At 46.8% G+C, this 15,724-nt stretch overlaps 3 protein-coding genes across 4 annotated transcripts; all 3 read left to right on the top strand.

The window, feature by feature from the left end:
* The first annotated feature begins 3,367 nt into the window (after positions 1–3,367).
* Positions 3,368–4,459, top strand: LOC122617551 (acyl-CoA Delta12-desaturase). Its single transcript, XM_043793456.1, has one exon. It carries the CDS (start codon positions 3,368–3,370, stop codon positions 4,457–4,459), a length of 1,092 nt encoding a protein of 363 aa, XP_043649391.1.
* A 900-nt stretch (positions 4,460–5,359) lies between these two features.
* Positions 5,360–7,205, top strand: LOC122617652 (proton-coupled amino acid transporter-like protein CG1139). Its single transcript, XM_043793579.1, has 8 exons — positions 5,360–5,495; positions 5,550–5,603; positions 5,660–5,810; positions 5,865–5,986; positions 6,041–6,267; positions 6,324–6,454; positions 6,518–6,696; positions 6,762–7,205. Exons 1-8 carry the CDS (start codon positions 5,413–5,415, stop codon positions 7,192–7,194), a joined length of 1,380 nt encoding a protein of 459 aa, XP_043649514.1. The 5' UTR covers positions 5,360–5,412; the 3' UTR covers positions 7,195–7,205.
* Positions 7,206–7,399: 194 nt separating this feature from the next.
* On the top strand, positions 7,400–9,325 carry LOC122617397 (glutamate transporter polyphemus). 2 transcript variants are annotated; one of them, XM_043793245.1, is made up of 6 exons: positions 7,400–7,504; positions 7,570–7,614; positions 7,718–7,868; positions 7,930–8,412; positions 8,485–8,663; positions 8,734–9,325. In XM_043793245.1, the coding sequence occupies exons 1-6, from the start codon at positions 7,491–7,493 to the stop codon at positions 9,272–9,274; spliced, it is 1,413 nt and encodes a 470-aa protein (XP_043649180.1). In that variant the 5' UTR covers positions 7,400–7,490; the 3' UTR covers positions 9,275–9,325. The 2 variants fall into 2 exon arrangements, with proteins under 2 accessions (XP_043649180.1, XP_043649181.1); XM_043793246.1 differs by lacking the exons at positions 7,400–7,504; positions 7,570–7,614 and having other exon boundaries at positions 7,732–7,882; positions 7,946–8,412.
* The last annotated feature ends 6,399 nt before the right edge of the window (positions 9,326–15,724 follow it).

A 15,724-nucleotide genomic window follows, 5' to 3' on the forward strand; every position in this document is an offset into this window, starting at 1 on the left:
CCATTAGCAATTGCCAACTCTGAGCTGGCTAATCAGCTGCCCGCTCCAAAAAGCGCTCTGCTGTGGCTCTTCGTTGTTGCCTGTTTTCTGGTTGCAACACCACAGCCACAGCAGCCACACGTTGCATTTAGGCTATGTAGTACGTGCTGCCAATTGCAACATGGTGGAATGTGGCAGCAGCGATTTATCCAAGTGGTCTAATTAGTTCTTATCGGCTGCTAATCTTATCCAATATATTTCCACTACTTCTTATCAGCAGCTAATCTCATTCAATATATTTCTAGTATATATACATTTGTATTATCCACTTATGGTTGCAATAAGGATATTTCCGTGTTAAGCTGCACTTGCAACACCTCAATTTACATTTCAGTACTTGTCTATACTACTAGTACTAGTCTTAAAGTAGAACTCATCTTGCGAACGCTTTTCCTGGGAGTCCAAATTAAGTTGAACAAATGGAGGGTTGCTTTCGGGTTGCGTATTTCATATTCAGCCAGCAGCGGCAGGCAACTTAAGCTGCCCCATCGGCCACATGCAACTTGTGTGGTCTGCTGCTGCTCCTGCGGCTTTTGCTGTTGTTGCTGTTGCTGCTGCTGCTGCCCCCTTGCAGTTGCAACTTTTGTCGTTGTCCGTGCATAAATCGTGTGAAATATCGCATTTCGCGCATTTTCGCTTCGTGTTAACGAGTGTCACATACGCACACATGAAAAACAATCGCCTGCAACAAGCATTTATTTGTCTTTTTGCAGGCGAATGTTGTTGTGGCCTCTGCAGTTGTTGTTGTTGCTGTGGCTGCTGTTTGTTGTTGCTGTTGCTACTTGGTCTGGCAAGTGCTTGTTGCTGTTGTCGCTGGGTTTGCTCTGGGCATTTGCATATTGACAGCGTAGTGTGATAATGCTGTTGACATTGATATAGCTTCAAAAGTCTGGCTGCAGACTGTGGGACAGTCTATGTTGCTGCTGCTGCTGCTGCCCCAACTATTGTTGCTAGTTGCTGGTTGCTGCTGCAACTGCTGCTGCTGCTGCTGCTGCTGCAACGCCCACCAAACAATTGACAGTCAACAACATGCCGGCGAGGCAGGCGAAAAAACTTACAGAAATAATGCTAAAACGAGCGCAGAATCTGATAAAGTTGCGGCTGTTGCGCATGCGCATGTTGCACGCCTACAAAATCATGTTGCACGTCAGTTGAGCGCGCTTTTTGCCCTCAAAATATTTCTGAAGCCAACTGTGTGTGTTAGTGTGTATGAGTGTGTGCTGCGCTCATTTAAATTCTGCAATGATTTTTGCCAAGTACTTGGGCTTTTACTTCGTTCAAGGCCGCCTTTCCGAACCGCTTGTGTGGCATCCGGCTGTTCTGGTCTGGTCCATAAGCTATATGCTATATCCTCGACGCTGACAGACGGCAGCCGAGAAGGCGGAGTCCACCGGGATCGGATTTCTAGTACTAGTTGTGGTACTATACCATACTACTGCTGGGCGGCAATTGATTCTTAAAAAACGTTGACAACTTACATGTTGCAGCAACATGCTGCCGCCGCGTTGACAAATTGGCCGCATGTAGATGCAACATTGCAGCGGAAATTGGAAATTATCTGAAAAAAAGAAACACTCTCGAAAAGCAGAGGCAAACGCCCACCAAAATATTGAGCTTGCGGGTAATCCTCGCCCAAAATGGAAGATGAAGTAAGGGAGCTGCCGAACAGCCGCACACCCAACTAATAATCGCATAATACACGTACCAGGCTAATGATTAACCTGCATCATTATCGCTCCAAGATCTCAGATGCTTCGCTTGTGCTTTTTTTTCGGTTTGGTTTGGTTTTTTGCCCATCGAAAATTAGCTGCCGTATCTGCAGAAGCGCTTCCGAGTGGAGTTGGGAGCTTGGAGTTTGAGTTTGGAGTTTGGGCTCTTGACTGGGCTGCGAGTCCGGAGAGGCAGGACAACAAAGCATCCTGCACTTTTACTCGCCCCATTCAAGAAGCCAAACCGGGAGGATGATGGCCCCAAGGCAGAGACCTGCAATCTGGCTTTATTTTATGCGCGGAGCGCGCTTAAAAATGCAGTCAACGTCGCTCTGGATGGGGCAGACAGGAACCTGCCGCTTAGGCGAATGCCTCACGGGCCCCAAAAAGGCAAACGGCCCGACAACAACAACAGCAGCAGCAGCAACAACAGCGGCAGCAGCACAGCAGCAACATCTACTGCGGCAGCAACAAATGGCATTAAAATGAAGAAAAAAAAAAACAGCACTGCGGGGCGAGGGAAAATACACTGCATCCTCCCACTTTTTGCTGGTACGCGAATGTTGCCTCTAGATGGGCCTATTATGTTGCTGTTGCTGCTGCTGTTGTTGCTGTTGCTGCTTTTGTTGCTGTAGCTGCTGCTCTCGATGTTGCTGCTGTTCGCCAATCATTAAATGCGTTTTTCAAACCGCGTTGATTTGGGTTACTTTTTTTTGCGTTTTATGCGGGAGTTGCCGCTGCGATTTATGATTTATGAACCAGCAAATGAGTTTGCGAAAGGAGAACCAGGCAACTGGCAACTGGCAACACGAGCAGATTGCGAATGTATATCAAATAAGTATACACCCACACTTCCGGCTGTAAATTGAATTGGGGGCGTGGCCGGTGGAATGTTGCACCCCATGCTGCCAGCGGGGCATTCGGATAATTATGCGCATGTTGCATGCTGTACGGCCAATAGTTTTGGTTTGGCCAGCAGCAGAGTGCCAGTGCCAAGAGAACGACAGCGACAACGACGACAAATCGCTGAAAGTTACAGTTTAAGTTGCTGCCAATCACCGCAACAGCAACTGAATAGCAACTGCAAGTGCAACAGCAACTGCTAGTGCAACTGCAACAGCAACTGCAAGTGCAACTGCAGCTGCAGCAGCGGTGGATAATCAGAATTCCAGCATTTTCACCTGTTGCTAAAGCTTGTGCAGCCTGACATGTGCCGCACATGCCGCGCTGCCATTTGTCTGCACTTTAATGATGCGCCACATCTAACTGCAACTGCAACAGCAACGGCAGCAGCAGCCGCATCAAGCATCTACTGTCTGCACGCAGAAAAACTTAGAGAAATACTCAGTCCCAAATAAATTGAAAAGAAACTTTTCGGTTAACCAAAAATAGTATAGAGCAGAATTTTCGAGAAGCCAGAATTCTTGCAATTAAATTTTCCATGCTTATGCTGCAGTTGCTAATCAATGCGAACTTCTAGCATGCATTGGCATAATTAGCGATTGTGGGTCATGAATTTGCATGGCACTAGGGCTTCTACAATGTAAACAATGTGTTTATGTAGCTGATAAATAGGAGCACAGCCCAAAAACAAGTGACAGTATCGAACATAGAGCAACATGCCACCCAACAGCAAAGACACCACCGGAGTGCTCTACGAATCAGATGTGGAGACGGTGGACGGCGGATTGTCCTCGGATGTGAACCATTTAAAGACCACCGATGGCAGGAAACTGGAGTTGGTGTGGTTTAACATAGTGCTGTTCGCGATCCTTCACTTAGTCTCTCTCTACGGAGTGTGGCTGCTCCTCACGACAGCCACGTGGACCACGTTCCTGCTCTTCTTGCCCATTGTGGTGGTGACCATTTTGGGCATTTCCGGCGGTGCCCATCGCTTGTGGGCACATCGCACCTTCAAGGCGAACACTCGGCTGAAGCTGATCTTCTTGTTCCTGAACACGTTCGCCTTCCAGGATGCGGTCTACTACTGGGCGCGGGATCATCGTGTGCACCACAAGTACACGGAAACGGATGCGGACCCGTACAACTCGCAGCGCGGCTGGTTCTTCGCCCACATTGGATGGCTGTGCTGTCGCAAGCATCCGGAAGTTGTGGCCAAGGGCAAGCACATAGATCTGTCCGATCTGGAGGCCGATCCACTGCTCATGTTCCAGAAGAAGTACTACCTGCTCCTGATGCCCATCATTGCCTTCGTCCTGCCCACCGTGCTGCCCATGTGCCTGTGGGGCGAGTCCTTCAACGTGTCCTGGCACGTGATGGCCCTGCTTCGCTGGTGCGTCAGTCTGAATTTCATCTGGGCGGTGAACAGCTCTGCCCACATGCACGGCATGAGGCCCTACGACAAGAACATATGTCCTGTGGATCAGAGCTTCCTCATATTCTTCCATGTGGGCGAGGGATACCACAACTACCACCATGTCTTTCCCTGGGACTACAAGAGTGCGGAGCTGGGCCAGTACTCGCAGGATGTGACCACCAAGCTCATCGACTTCATGGCCTACTTGGGCTGGGCCTACGATCTCAAGAGTGTGTCCCTCGATTTGGTTAGGCAAAGAGCCCAGCGCACGGGCGATGGATCACATCCAGTTTGGGGATGGGGCGACAAGGATCAGCGAGAGGAGGACGTGGACGTGACCACCATTAGCCACCAGCGAAAGGAATCGATGGACTACCTAAAGGCATTATCTTGACACCTAGGGCAGCAGGCATAATGAAAACGAAGGGTTAAGTTGCATTTGAATTTCGAATTAGGAATTGGATGGTTGCTCACTGACTTTGTTCTTTAATCAAATACTGCTGGGTTCTTAGTACTAAAATGTACTAAATACATAACTAATACAAAAGCAAATCAAATTTTTATCGAAATAAATAAGATAACTTTCTTTAAAAGAAATTGTATGAGTACAGGGTGAAGACGAGTCTGACTTAAATGAAACGCAGACTAACGAGCGACTATTTATGATATAGGAAAACAGCGAATGGAAAGTAAAATAAACAAATCTGCTTAGTTGACTTCTGGCCCCTCGGGAATGCCCACTTTTCTCCTGGGCGACGGCACATTTGCATTTTCGATTCGGCACCGGAAAGATTGGAGGAGGAGGTGGTGGCTCACAGCGGGCAGTTGGCCCCACACAATGCCAAGGGGACTGAGAAGCTCGAGAGGATTGCGAGGCTTGAGAGGATTGAGAGGTGGGCAGACTTAACTAGAAACTGTAGATTGTCCGCCGTCCCAAGGCCGGTTGAATTTATGGCCAGGTGCCAATTGAGGTGGGGGCCATTGAAAAATGCCCCCATACTGGCCACACTAATTAGTTTGCCCAAGACCCCGAGGCAAGTGGCATAATTTAGGTAGCGAATTCCTGGGCCAGGCCTAAAACGCCCACACATCACAGGGGGAACTGGATCTTTCCTGGAAATGATAGCCGCTCAGGGCCATGCTAATACCTCCACCCTTCCTGGAAGCTGGCATCCTGCCATGGCACTCCACATCCCAGCTCCACATCCCAGCTCCAGCAGAGATCGTAACCCGAGGTGGATCTGCTGTGATCCACATTTGCATAATTGCAGACCAAAGTCGGCGCTGACTTTCCGTCTGATTAATAATAATAATAATTCGCCTAAAAGTGATTTCATTTTTTCTGAAATGGGCAATAAGAAGAGGAGACGTTTAGACCAGAAGCTCTCCATACACCAGCGACTCCTGGGCGGTGTGCAAAACAGTTTCGGGTAAGTCAACTCCGGAATGAGTGATTGGCTTTTGTAATTGGAAATCTTTTGTAGATCACCGCTGGCCAATGAGGCTCGTTTGTCCTCGAAAAGGGATAATGGAATGTCGTAAGTAGATCCCATTGCTAGTGAGGTATCCTTATGCCTTAAGAGTTTACCCACAGCGACTTGGAAGCCTTCATCAATGTGCTGAAGTGTGGCTTTGGTACTGGCTGCCTGGCCATGCCACAGGCTTTTCTGTACTCGGGTTGGCTAGTTGGTATTGTTGGCACCTTTGCCCTGAGCTGCTTTATGCTCTATGCCATGCACATACTGGTATAAGTTACTAACTTACTTACATACTTTTTAGTCATAAATATATTTCTACAGCTTCATCATATCAATAACTTGGGCTTGCAACACAAAATGCCCCTGATCAGCTATCGAAAAGCTGTGGAACTGGCTATCCTGAAAGGACCTCGCAAGTTTCACTTCCTGAGCAAGCCCTTTGGGTTGGTGTAAATCACTTTTTCTTATTAATATATTTCCTAAACCTTATCCCTAAGTTATTTAGTGGATGTCCTGCTGTGTGCTTATCACTTCGGCGTGGATTGCGTCTACGTGGTGTTCATAGCCAAGAGTTTGAAGCATCTGGGGGATATGTACTTGTGGTCCTGGGATGAGAGGCTCTACATGGCCTTGATAGCCTCTCCATTGATCCTAACATTCTTGATTCGGGATCTCAAAAGTCTTGTGCCGTTTGCCATTTTATCCAACATCCTTCTAATAGCAGGTGGGTTTTATCATTAATGTGCTAGTTATTCATCAAACTTATTTCGCTGACACTAGGATATGGCGTGATTTGTAACTACCTATTCCGGGATCTTCCTGAGTTTGAACCACTTCATGCCATTCAGCCGCTGAGGAACTTTCCCATCTTTTTTGGCACTGTGCTTTTTTCCATTGAATCTGTTGGAGTGGTGCGTTTGTTACTTTAAAGATATCCTTTGTTCTTTGTATAAATTGGATATCATTCTCTGCAGATCCTTTCCCTCGGTCGAAGTATGCGAACCCCGGAAAACTTGATGGGCACCTGTGGCATTCTGAATCAAGGTATGATCGTGGTAATCAGCTTCTATGCGATCTTTGGCTTCTTTGGATATTGGCGATATGGCCAGAATACGGCCAACTCCATACTGCAGAATTTGCCCCAAGACGAATTGTGGGTATTTATTACAATTTACAATATTTAGTTGATGAACTAGAATCTCTTCTCTATTTTGTAAGCCTGACACAATTGGTGACTGGCATGTTTGCCCTGGCCATATTCTTCAGCTATGCCCTGCAAGGATACGTAACTGTGAGCATCATCTGGCGGAACTACTTGGAACCGGAGCTGGAGGACAGATACTCGCGGGCGGTGGAGTTCCTGCTGAGAATTGCGCTGGTCATCGCGTCCGTGCTGGTGGCCATCCAGTATCCGGACTTTGGCTTGTTGCTCTCCTTCGTGGGTTCCTTTTGCCTGGCCCAACTGGGTCTGATCCTGCCGGGCATCGTGGACATCTGCCTGCGGTATGAGCAGGACTACGGCCCTGGAAGGATCTTTCTCCTTCGATCCTTGCTCTTCATTGGCATGGGCGTGGCTGGCGGAGTGGCCGGTACAGTGGTGTCCCTGCGAACGCTCTACGCTCGCTATCCGGTTGTAAGAAAAAAGGTCTAAAGGCTGTGTACTTCCAGATACTAGCTATGCTTGTTATTAAGTGCAATTAAAACAATGTATATATACAAATATTATTCCTGGATAATTTTATTATAATTTACCAAGCTTCTAAGTTCTTTAGAGGTATGTAAGTATATAAAAAAATGTGTCACCGAATATTCAAATGTGTTTTCTTTAGTTCTTTAGAGGTATGTACATAAAGAATTCAAGTCACTTTGTTTAGAATGTCATATCTTTACGACATACACACGGTATTAACTTGATTTGTATCTACAAAACAGACTTAACATTTGAACATGGCCGAGAAAGGGTAACAACAATTACAAAAGACTCTTAACAGTTTATTAACCAAACTTATCCAACTTTCTTCCACAGCGGCTTTGATCCTTACGAACATCGAACTGTGGAGAAGCCTATATCGTAAGTCCTGGCTAACAATCCTAGCTAACAATCCTAGCTAAAATCCTAGCTAAAAATCCTAGCTAAAATCATTTGAAACTCATTTCTGATACTTTTTCTGCAGTGACTTGGGTGCCTTTTTCTCACTCCTCAAATGCGTGGTGGGAACGGGAGTGTTGGCCATTCCATTGTCCTTCAATTACGCCGGCATGATCAATGGCGTTGTCCTGCTAATTGCGTGCTGCTTCATGCTCATCCACGGCATGCAGATGTTGGTGAGTTTGGGAAGGTAATCGTTGAACAAATTATATTTTTCGGTGCTTTTCATGCCTGAAGATTATTTGCATGATAGAGTGCTCGCGTCGAATGCAAATTGGCTATGCCACATATCCAGTAGCGATGGAATACTCATTCAACCAGGGACCCAAGTTCTTTAAGTACATGGCAAAGGCCGGTGGGTATTTGGTCGATGGCGTCTTGGCCTTCTCCCAATTCGGTGTCTGTGTCGTGTACAATGTCTTTGTGGCTGCCACCTTCAAGCAACTCGTCGATTTCTACTGGGGCACGGCAGACTTGAGAATCTATATCGCCGTGGTCGGAATCTGCCTCATACCCGCGTTCCTGATACGCCGACTGAAGTACCTAGTGCCCTTCAACATCCTGGCCTCCATGCTCATCTATATCGGGTTCTGTATGCTGATGTACTACCTGTTCCTCGATCTGCCGCCAATAACGGATCGCGACATCGTCTTTGGCAACATCGAAAAGTTGCCTTTATTCTTTGGCATAGCCCTGTTCTCCATCACATCGGTGGGCGTGGTGAGTTCTTTAAGTTATTACAAAGCTTTTTAACTATTCTTATAAGAAGTGTATATGTTAACTCTTTTCCAGATGCTGGCCATAGAAGCGGAGATGGCCCAACCACGGCACTACCTCGGCTGGTTTGGAGTTCTCGACCGGGCCATTTTGTTGGTTATAATTTCGTATGTAACTTTTGGTGTTATGGGCTACTGGCGCTACGGAGACGAACTTCATGGCAGTATTTCGCTCAATATTCCCACAGACGAAGTGTAAGTAACGGGTATCTGATAGTCGAGGAATTCTTTCTTTTAAATAGCTACAATTTTGTGTAACCCCCAGACTTTCGCAAGTTGCCAAAGCGTTTATAGCCATGGCCATTTTCCTCACCTATCCATTGGCCGGCTTCGTGATCATTGACATTATAATGAATCACTGTTGGAATAAAAGTGGAGAGCTCAAGAACGCTGCGCTGAAGGAGTCCATCCTTCGGGTTTGTGTGGTCCTTCTTATCTGCATAACCGGGATCATTGCGCCCAAACTGGGTCCACTGCTGTCGCTGGTTGGAGCACTTACCATATCGCTCTTGAACCTGGTGTTTCCCGCCCTCATCGAGATCTGTCTGTACTATCCGCCGGAGTACAACTATGGCAAGTGGAAGTGGAAGCTGGTGAAGGATATATTTTATGTGATCGTTGGCATACTCATCCTGGTGCAGGGCACCATCTTCTCCATCATGGACATGATCTCGGAGTGGGGTGGTGACGAGACCACGACTGAAGGCACGAGTGCCACCACCGTGAAGGACACCACCACAGCGGATGACATGGAGTCCGCACCTGAGCTTGCTCCTCCGGAAGCACCTGGCTTGATGTTCTTCTAAGCCAATTGCGATCGTGAATTCCAAATAAGTAGTAAACACCTTCACATTTTATTTAAAGTGCGTATTTATTTCTAAAAACTTTCATTTATTTGGTGTAAATAGCATTCAGTTTATGTTTATGATCCTTAAACAGCGAACGCTGCAATTTTGCTTACAGATCATCAAGAATCATTAAAGCCATGAGTCCGCATTCCTGGCGCGGCATGTTAAAGCCAAAGCCTACGCTCCGTGCAGCAGGCGCCATGCCCCAAAGGTCACGCCCACCACCCACTGGTTTAACCCCCACCTGGGGCCGGGCACCAGCCATTATCGATGGTGATGACGATATTGGCATTGGCAGTGCGGGTAATTCCCTCATTAGCTGTGGGAGTTGATGCGGCTGCAGCCTGGCATGCGGCATGTGGCAAGTGTGCAGTCAGCGGCAGCAGTGAGCAACCTGCAACATGCAGCATGCAACACACGACGACGAGGACGGACAACCTGTTCCAGCTGCAGCACACGTCTTCGGCGATGCCGGCCACTCGTCAGCCCACTTAACGATGTGCTCCGGAATTTATGCCGATATGGTAATGCATCCACGCTGCAACTGGGATTGCGACTGGCACGGGGAACTGAGACTGGGAACTGGGACTGGGACTCTGAATCTCGAGACTGCCTCCTTATGCCATTGATGGACTGCAGTTGAGCATTTGGATTGCGTAATTTATTGTTTTGGGTCGTTTCGGCCCCCGATAAACTGGTGTTTTGCTGTTTGGCAGCCGCGTCCCGTTGCCACTTCGATAGCCAAGCCAAAAACGGTCAACGGGTCCGCCGCTCGTCATTTGTGTGGCATTTTTTGCCAACGCCTGCCTGCCTGCCTGGCTGAGCAGCAATCTCACTTTCCGCCGGGGGATTGCCTTGCTCTGGCCATTTAAGGATCTAATTAGCTACGCAGTCGGCATGCAAAGCAATGCTGTTTATGATGATGCTGATGATGATGATATCTAAGGCGCTTTTCCAAGGAAATCCCCAACGTGCCACACGTGTGCGCAATGGCTTTGAAAGTTTCAGGCCCAGCGAATCCCTCCCAGCGTGGAGGTCACCAGGTTAAGCAGTTGCCCCAAAGAGTTCTGCGTATACGCAGAACCTAGCCTCTCTGTGATTGCAGCCAAAGTGCAACAAATCATCTCCCATAGCCATAGTTTGCAGCAAAAAAATCGAAAAAAAATCGAGAAAAAAAATCCAAATAATAGCTAGGAGCATATAGCGCATAGAAGAGAGATCTTCGAGGCAGCCAATTTGTGTTCCGTTGCTTTGCCGTTTGTATAAATCAATTGGCAATGAGGCAAGTACTGGGATGATGCACCTCGGGACTCGCGACTGCCCGCTGTGCGTTGTCCATCCAATAAATTGCACCCCCATCCCCCAGACCAAGTGCATCCAGTCCAAGCCTCTTCCTCCAACTCCAACTCCATCTCCATCGCCATCGCCATCGCCATCCCCCATCTCCTTCTGCTCTTGCGCCTCTAATGCGTTATGTGTGTTTGGACTATGATTTTTTCACTTGTTCGCGGTGCGTGCACTGCGTCTGTGATTGGTCTATAAATTATTGGGTTTATTGCGTTGCAAGGTCCACGCCCCCCCAACCCCGCCTGACACTGATCGATTACCCCGAAAAAAACCAAAACAAAAAAAAACAAAAATAAGAAGGCCCTTATCGTTGGCTCGCAAATATTTGCCCATCGCAACGCCCGTTTCCTTTCGGATATCTCGAGGCGAGCGAATGATGTATTTGCCTGACGACTTTACTTTCGATTTCAATTTCAATTTGATTTTCGGTTACCGGATCGACGACGGCCACTTCGATTTGTGGTAAAATATTTGCACAACTTTGAGGGTCACTGCCGGGGATCATGGGCGATAAGGAAAATGCACAAGTTTATGACACATCACTAAAAAGTTCCTTATACTAAAAATGTACATAAAATTATAGATAATAACTCATTAGAATTAATAGCACATTAAAGACATCCTTTCTAAAGTCGCAATCATGACTGGGTTACCGAGTTAACCAACCGTTTACTGGCAATCTTTAAGAGGACTGCTCTGACCCAAAAATCTATGCCAAAATGCAGCACAACTGCAACATGCGGCAGCAAGCGGCAGCAACAAACTGCAGCAAGAGCGGCTGCCGCATTAATATTAATTAAATAAACGTTAATTCAGCGCATTAATGCGTAATAAATAATGCTCTTTTGAGCTGAAATTAATGCATAAAACGCTACTTATCGCCGCCGCCACGCACTTATCTGTGTCAACACAGAGTGCCACAAGATGTAGCAAGCGGCGGGGAGGGGGGCGATGGGGGGAGTGCGGCAGGGGGGCGGGGTGAGGGTGAGCAGAGCTGCAGCAGCGGCCATCGCGGCTGACAAACATATTGTCAATAGCCTATAGATAAAAATACATTATATTATGTTATAAAATATTAATTATAAAAATACTCATTTATAAAAATATTAATTTTAAAGAATATTATATATGAAAATATTCTATTAATACAGGATTATTTTTAGAAAGCATTTCCTTGATTTCTGCACCTTTTTCTATGCCACTGCCAATCAAAGTTGCGTTGCAATTTGGTGTCAAATATTTGTATTGGTTTTGAAAAGCAAACCAAATACCATAAGTTTTTTTCCAGTGCAACTGGCTTGCCCACAGCGATGGAGTCGGATCGAAGTTGCAGTTGAAATCGACGATGTCGTTGGCGCGTTGCAATTACATGTCTGTGACAAGAATTTTAAATGAAAATCGCTGCGTAGTGCGCTGGACAAATGATTCAAACTTTCGCGTTACGTGTGGAAAATGTTTAAAACTGAAAGCCAGGGGCCACAGACCGCAGCAGCGATCTCAATGGAGCAGCGCGATGGAGGCGCCATGCCAGGATTGGAGCTTTGCTTTTTTGTCCAGCTTTGCATGCCCAATGGCAAAGGAGTCGCCAGTGGAGCCAATGGAGCCTATGGAGTGGAGTCGACTCGCCGGCGACGCATGAAATTAGAAAGGCATTATTGCAAATCTCTCGCTTTATTTATCAGCAATTTGTCAGCAAGTGTGCCGCGGCTCAGATTAAAGTGATCTGTCCGCCGATTCCGTCCGCGACTTTCTAATGCGATTCACCTGACACACGCACCAATCGCCGCAGGACTGGCTAGGTGGAGAAGGGGGAGAAGGTCCGGTCAAGTCCCGATGCCAATGGGGTCAAGTGCGTCCGCAAGTGAACTCCACAATGGGTCACCATAAGTCCAAAAGGAATCAGCCAACTATGGTTGTTCTTTGAAGTAGGGATTACATTTATATGAAACACTTCCTTATAAAAAAGATGAAGGTTGCTTTCAATTGTTCAATCATTTAATACCATTTTAAAATAATGTTTTAGTAGAGCTATGAAACAAGGTATTTATTAATAGATGTACATTTTAGCATTTAAAAATTAATCTTATTACTATTCTATTCTTCCGTAAGCATGTATCTTTTCTTTGGTCTTAATGATATTTATATTTTCAGTTTGCAGAGCTTAAATATTTGGTATGAATATACATCACTCTTAGTTAGTTTTAATAAACATATTTATTTGGTAAAACGATTAGAGCAATGTTTGCATTTAAAAACATGTTGCATTAATCCCATAACGCAGAGTTGGAGCAACCAAATGATGTATACCCATAGGCAGGTCGAATGCCTTGCACAAGTCCTGTTTCGCTGCATTAGATGCAGTGCCTCCAGTGGCTCGATCCACCGCCACATAACTCAGTTGGGCTCTGGAAGCGCCCTTTGCGCAGTTAACAAATAACATCAACTTATTAAATAAAGTTTCAATTCGGCTTCGGCGAGAGGAGCCGCAGCTACCGTGCTGGGTTCGCCAAAGGAGCCACTGGAGGAACTGAAGGAACTGGAGGAACTGGCGGAGCTGGAGGAAACATGGCAGTGGACTGAGGGAGGCCAGGGAACGCAGGGGATCCGCAATAAATCATCACATCGGCGGGAATGAGGGGGGGGGCATAGTGGCCATGGGTAACAGACGGTAACTGCGGCCAAGTTATGTGGCTTCATTGTGGACAGAATGAGCGCTTTTAAGCAGACAATTGCAGCCTGGGGCGCAGCCACAACAGGTAGGAGTCCCATGCAGCCGAGTGGCAAGTTCCCGGTGATAGGGGATGTGGCAGTGGCAAGGGGCGCTTGGCGGTGGCAAGAGGAGCAGAGGGGGCAAAACACTCTCGCCCGGCGCACTGAGCCTCCCACTACCCCTTGCTATTGTGGCAACTCCCCTTTCCCGTCCCCCTTCCCGTTCCCCTTTCCATCCTTTATGCCACCTTAGCCACTACACATTTTCGTAGGCCGCACTGCGGGCATAAATCATTCGGGCCTCTCGAGCTGAGGCTGCTCCTGCGCCTACACACTCAGCCAAATATACCAGTACTAAGTATAATAAAAGCCACAATAATATAGAAATATATATAGATATAGAACCCTAAGCCTCTGCTTCAGTTACTTAAAAGTGAAGTGAATCTGCATTTCCATTTCTCAGCCCAACTTAGTATTATAGTTGTTACAGTGCACCATCCCACCTCAATCGAATGTACCCAAAGCCACCGACTTGCAATATGAGTTAATTTTTGCAGGCCGGGCTCAGTAAGGAGTTTTGCGTATTTGTCAACTGCAAATTACAGCGTTTTTATGCCCATTTTCCCACACACAAAAATGCTCCTTGGCCTGCGCCATCTATCGTTGCATGTGGGTGGATGTTCTGCAAATTTATGGCTCGCTGGCATTATAAATTTTCTATTAACCCGAACTCAAAGCCAGGAATAACCCAAACCACCGAGCCATGTAAGTTACCAGCGGGCAACTGGATTCGTGAGCAGAGATTTGCATTGAATACATTGTGGCGGGCAGCGTCGCAAAGTGCGTTGATGGGGCATTATCTGTTTAAGGCTTTAATTTTATTTCCGTTGCCAAAAATGTACGCAAAATAAGTGCTCGCCGAGCGCCTTCTATGGATTATGGATCCACCAGCACTTCGCAGAGTCGAAGAGTCGAGCGTCGCAAAGGAGGAGCCTCTTTTGCATGCAATTGACTTAAAAGGGGAGCCCCTGCATCTCATTGAACCCGACAAATTGGTCATAATTTCAGCCAACTAATCCCAATAAACATGGCCCAAACATTGTGCCACTGACATTAAGCTGCCATTGGCGTCTTACGTTGCCAGTGAGCCAGGTAAGTAGCCAGCAGCCAACAGTCGACTAATAAAATGCCATTTATCTGGCCATCGATCGGGCAGGTGGATTCACTAGCTGAAACTCCTGTGGACGTGAAATCCAGGTAAATGGCAGTGCGGGCATAAATTCCAAATGAACAGGAGTTCAATGCGAAAACGGAGCTGCGATTTATGCGACGAGCAAATGACGAGACAGAAGGTTAATCAGTTGCTCATCAAAGCGATTTACTTCCCTGCAATGCATAAATAGCTAATGGAAAATTGCAAAATTAAATGCAAAATTATTTATGAAAATATTCGAGATTAGTAAATGAAAAGGAGGAAGGCTTGTAATCATTACTTTCCCATATAATCACATTTGTAAAAGGCACTTGCTTAACTGCTCCTGATTTGCATATAGTATTCCCACTTCACTGCGTAGTGGGAAAGTGAGTGGGAAATGCGAGAAATGCAAGAGTCCAATGTTGGCACACACACGCAGAGTCGTGGGTCATTCGCGGCTCAATCAACGGGTTTCTGATTGGTTTCACACGCTGCCCCTTATCGATGAGTCCGACACACAGGCACAGTGTGTGCGTATCCGCCAGATACGAGATACCAGCTACGAGCTGCGAGATACAAGCTACGAGATACTTCGACTGCCCGGCATGGGCACGAACTTTAAACTCTCGCTGGGTAAATAGTAATTTTTCAATTGTGTGTGCGTACTCCTTCGCACTACGAAATCGATTGCGTCACAATGCAAAACGCTTATCGCTGCAGTTGGAGTGCGAGTATCTTGTGGATACGAATATCGCCCGGTTATCTTCTGTGGGTGTAATTTTCTCACGGTTCTGTTTCTGTTGCTGTTTCGGTTGCTCGGACCTCTGCTCGAATTGAATTGCGTTTGCACATTTGCCTTTTCGTATGTTCTTTTTTATGGCTACACTTCTGCTCTGCCTTTTTGCCAACACACTTTTTTGTGGGTGATTGCGATTACGAGGCTCGAGAGGAGGCACCAGCACCTGGATAAATATCTTATCTGCTCATGGTTTAAGTTTCCCTCGCTGCGGAGCGAATCGCTTCGCCTTTCAGCGCCTCTCAGCGCCTCATATCACATATTAATTTGATTTCAGCTCTCGCCGCGCTCAGGTAGCGTGGGAAAGCCCATCGCCCGGGGCGTTTCAAATGCGAATTGTTGTTCTCGCCGATCGCCAAAA

The sequence above is a fragment of the Drosophila teissieri genome, chromosome 3L, assembly GCF_016746235.2.
Source record: "Drosophila teissieri strain GT53w chromosome 3L, Prin_Dtei_1.1, whole genome shotgun sequence".
NCBI lineage: Eukaryota > Metazoa > Arthropoda > Insecta > Diptera > Drosophilidae > Drosophila > Drosophila teissieri.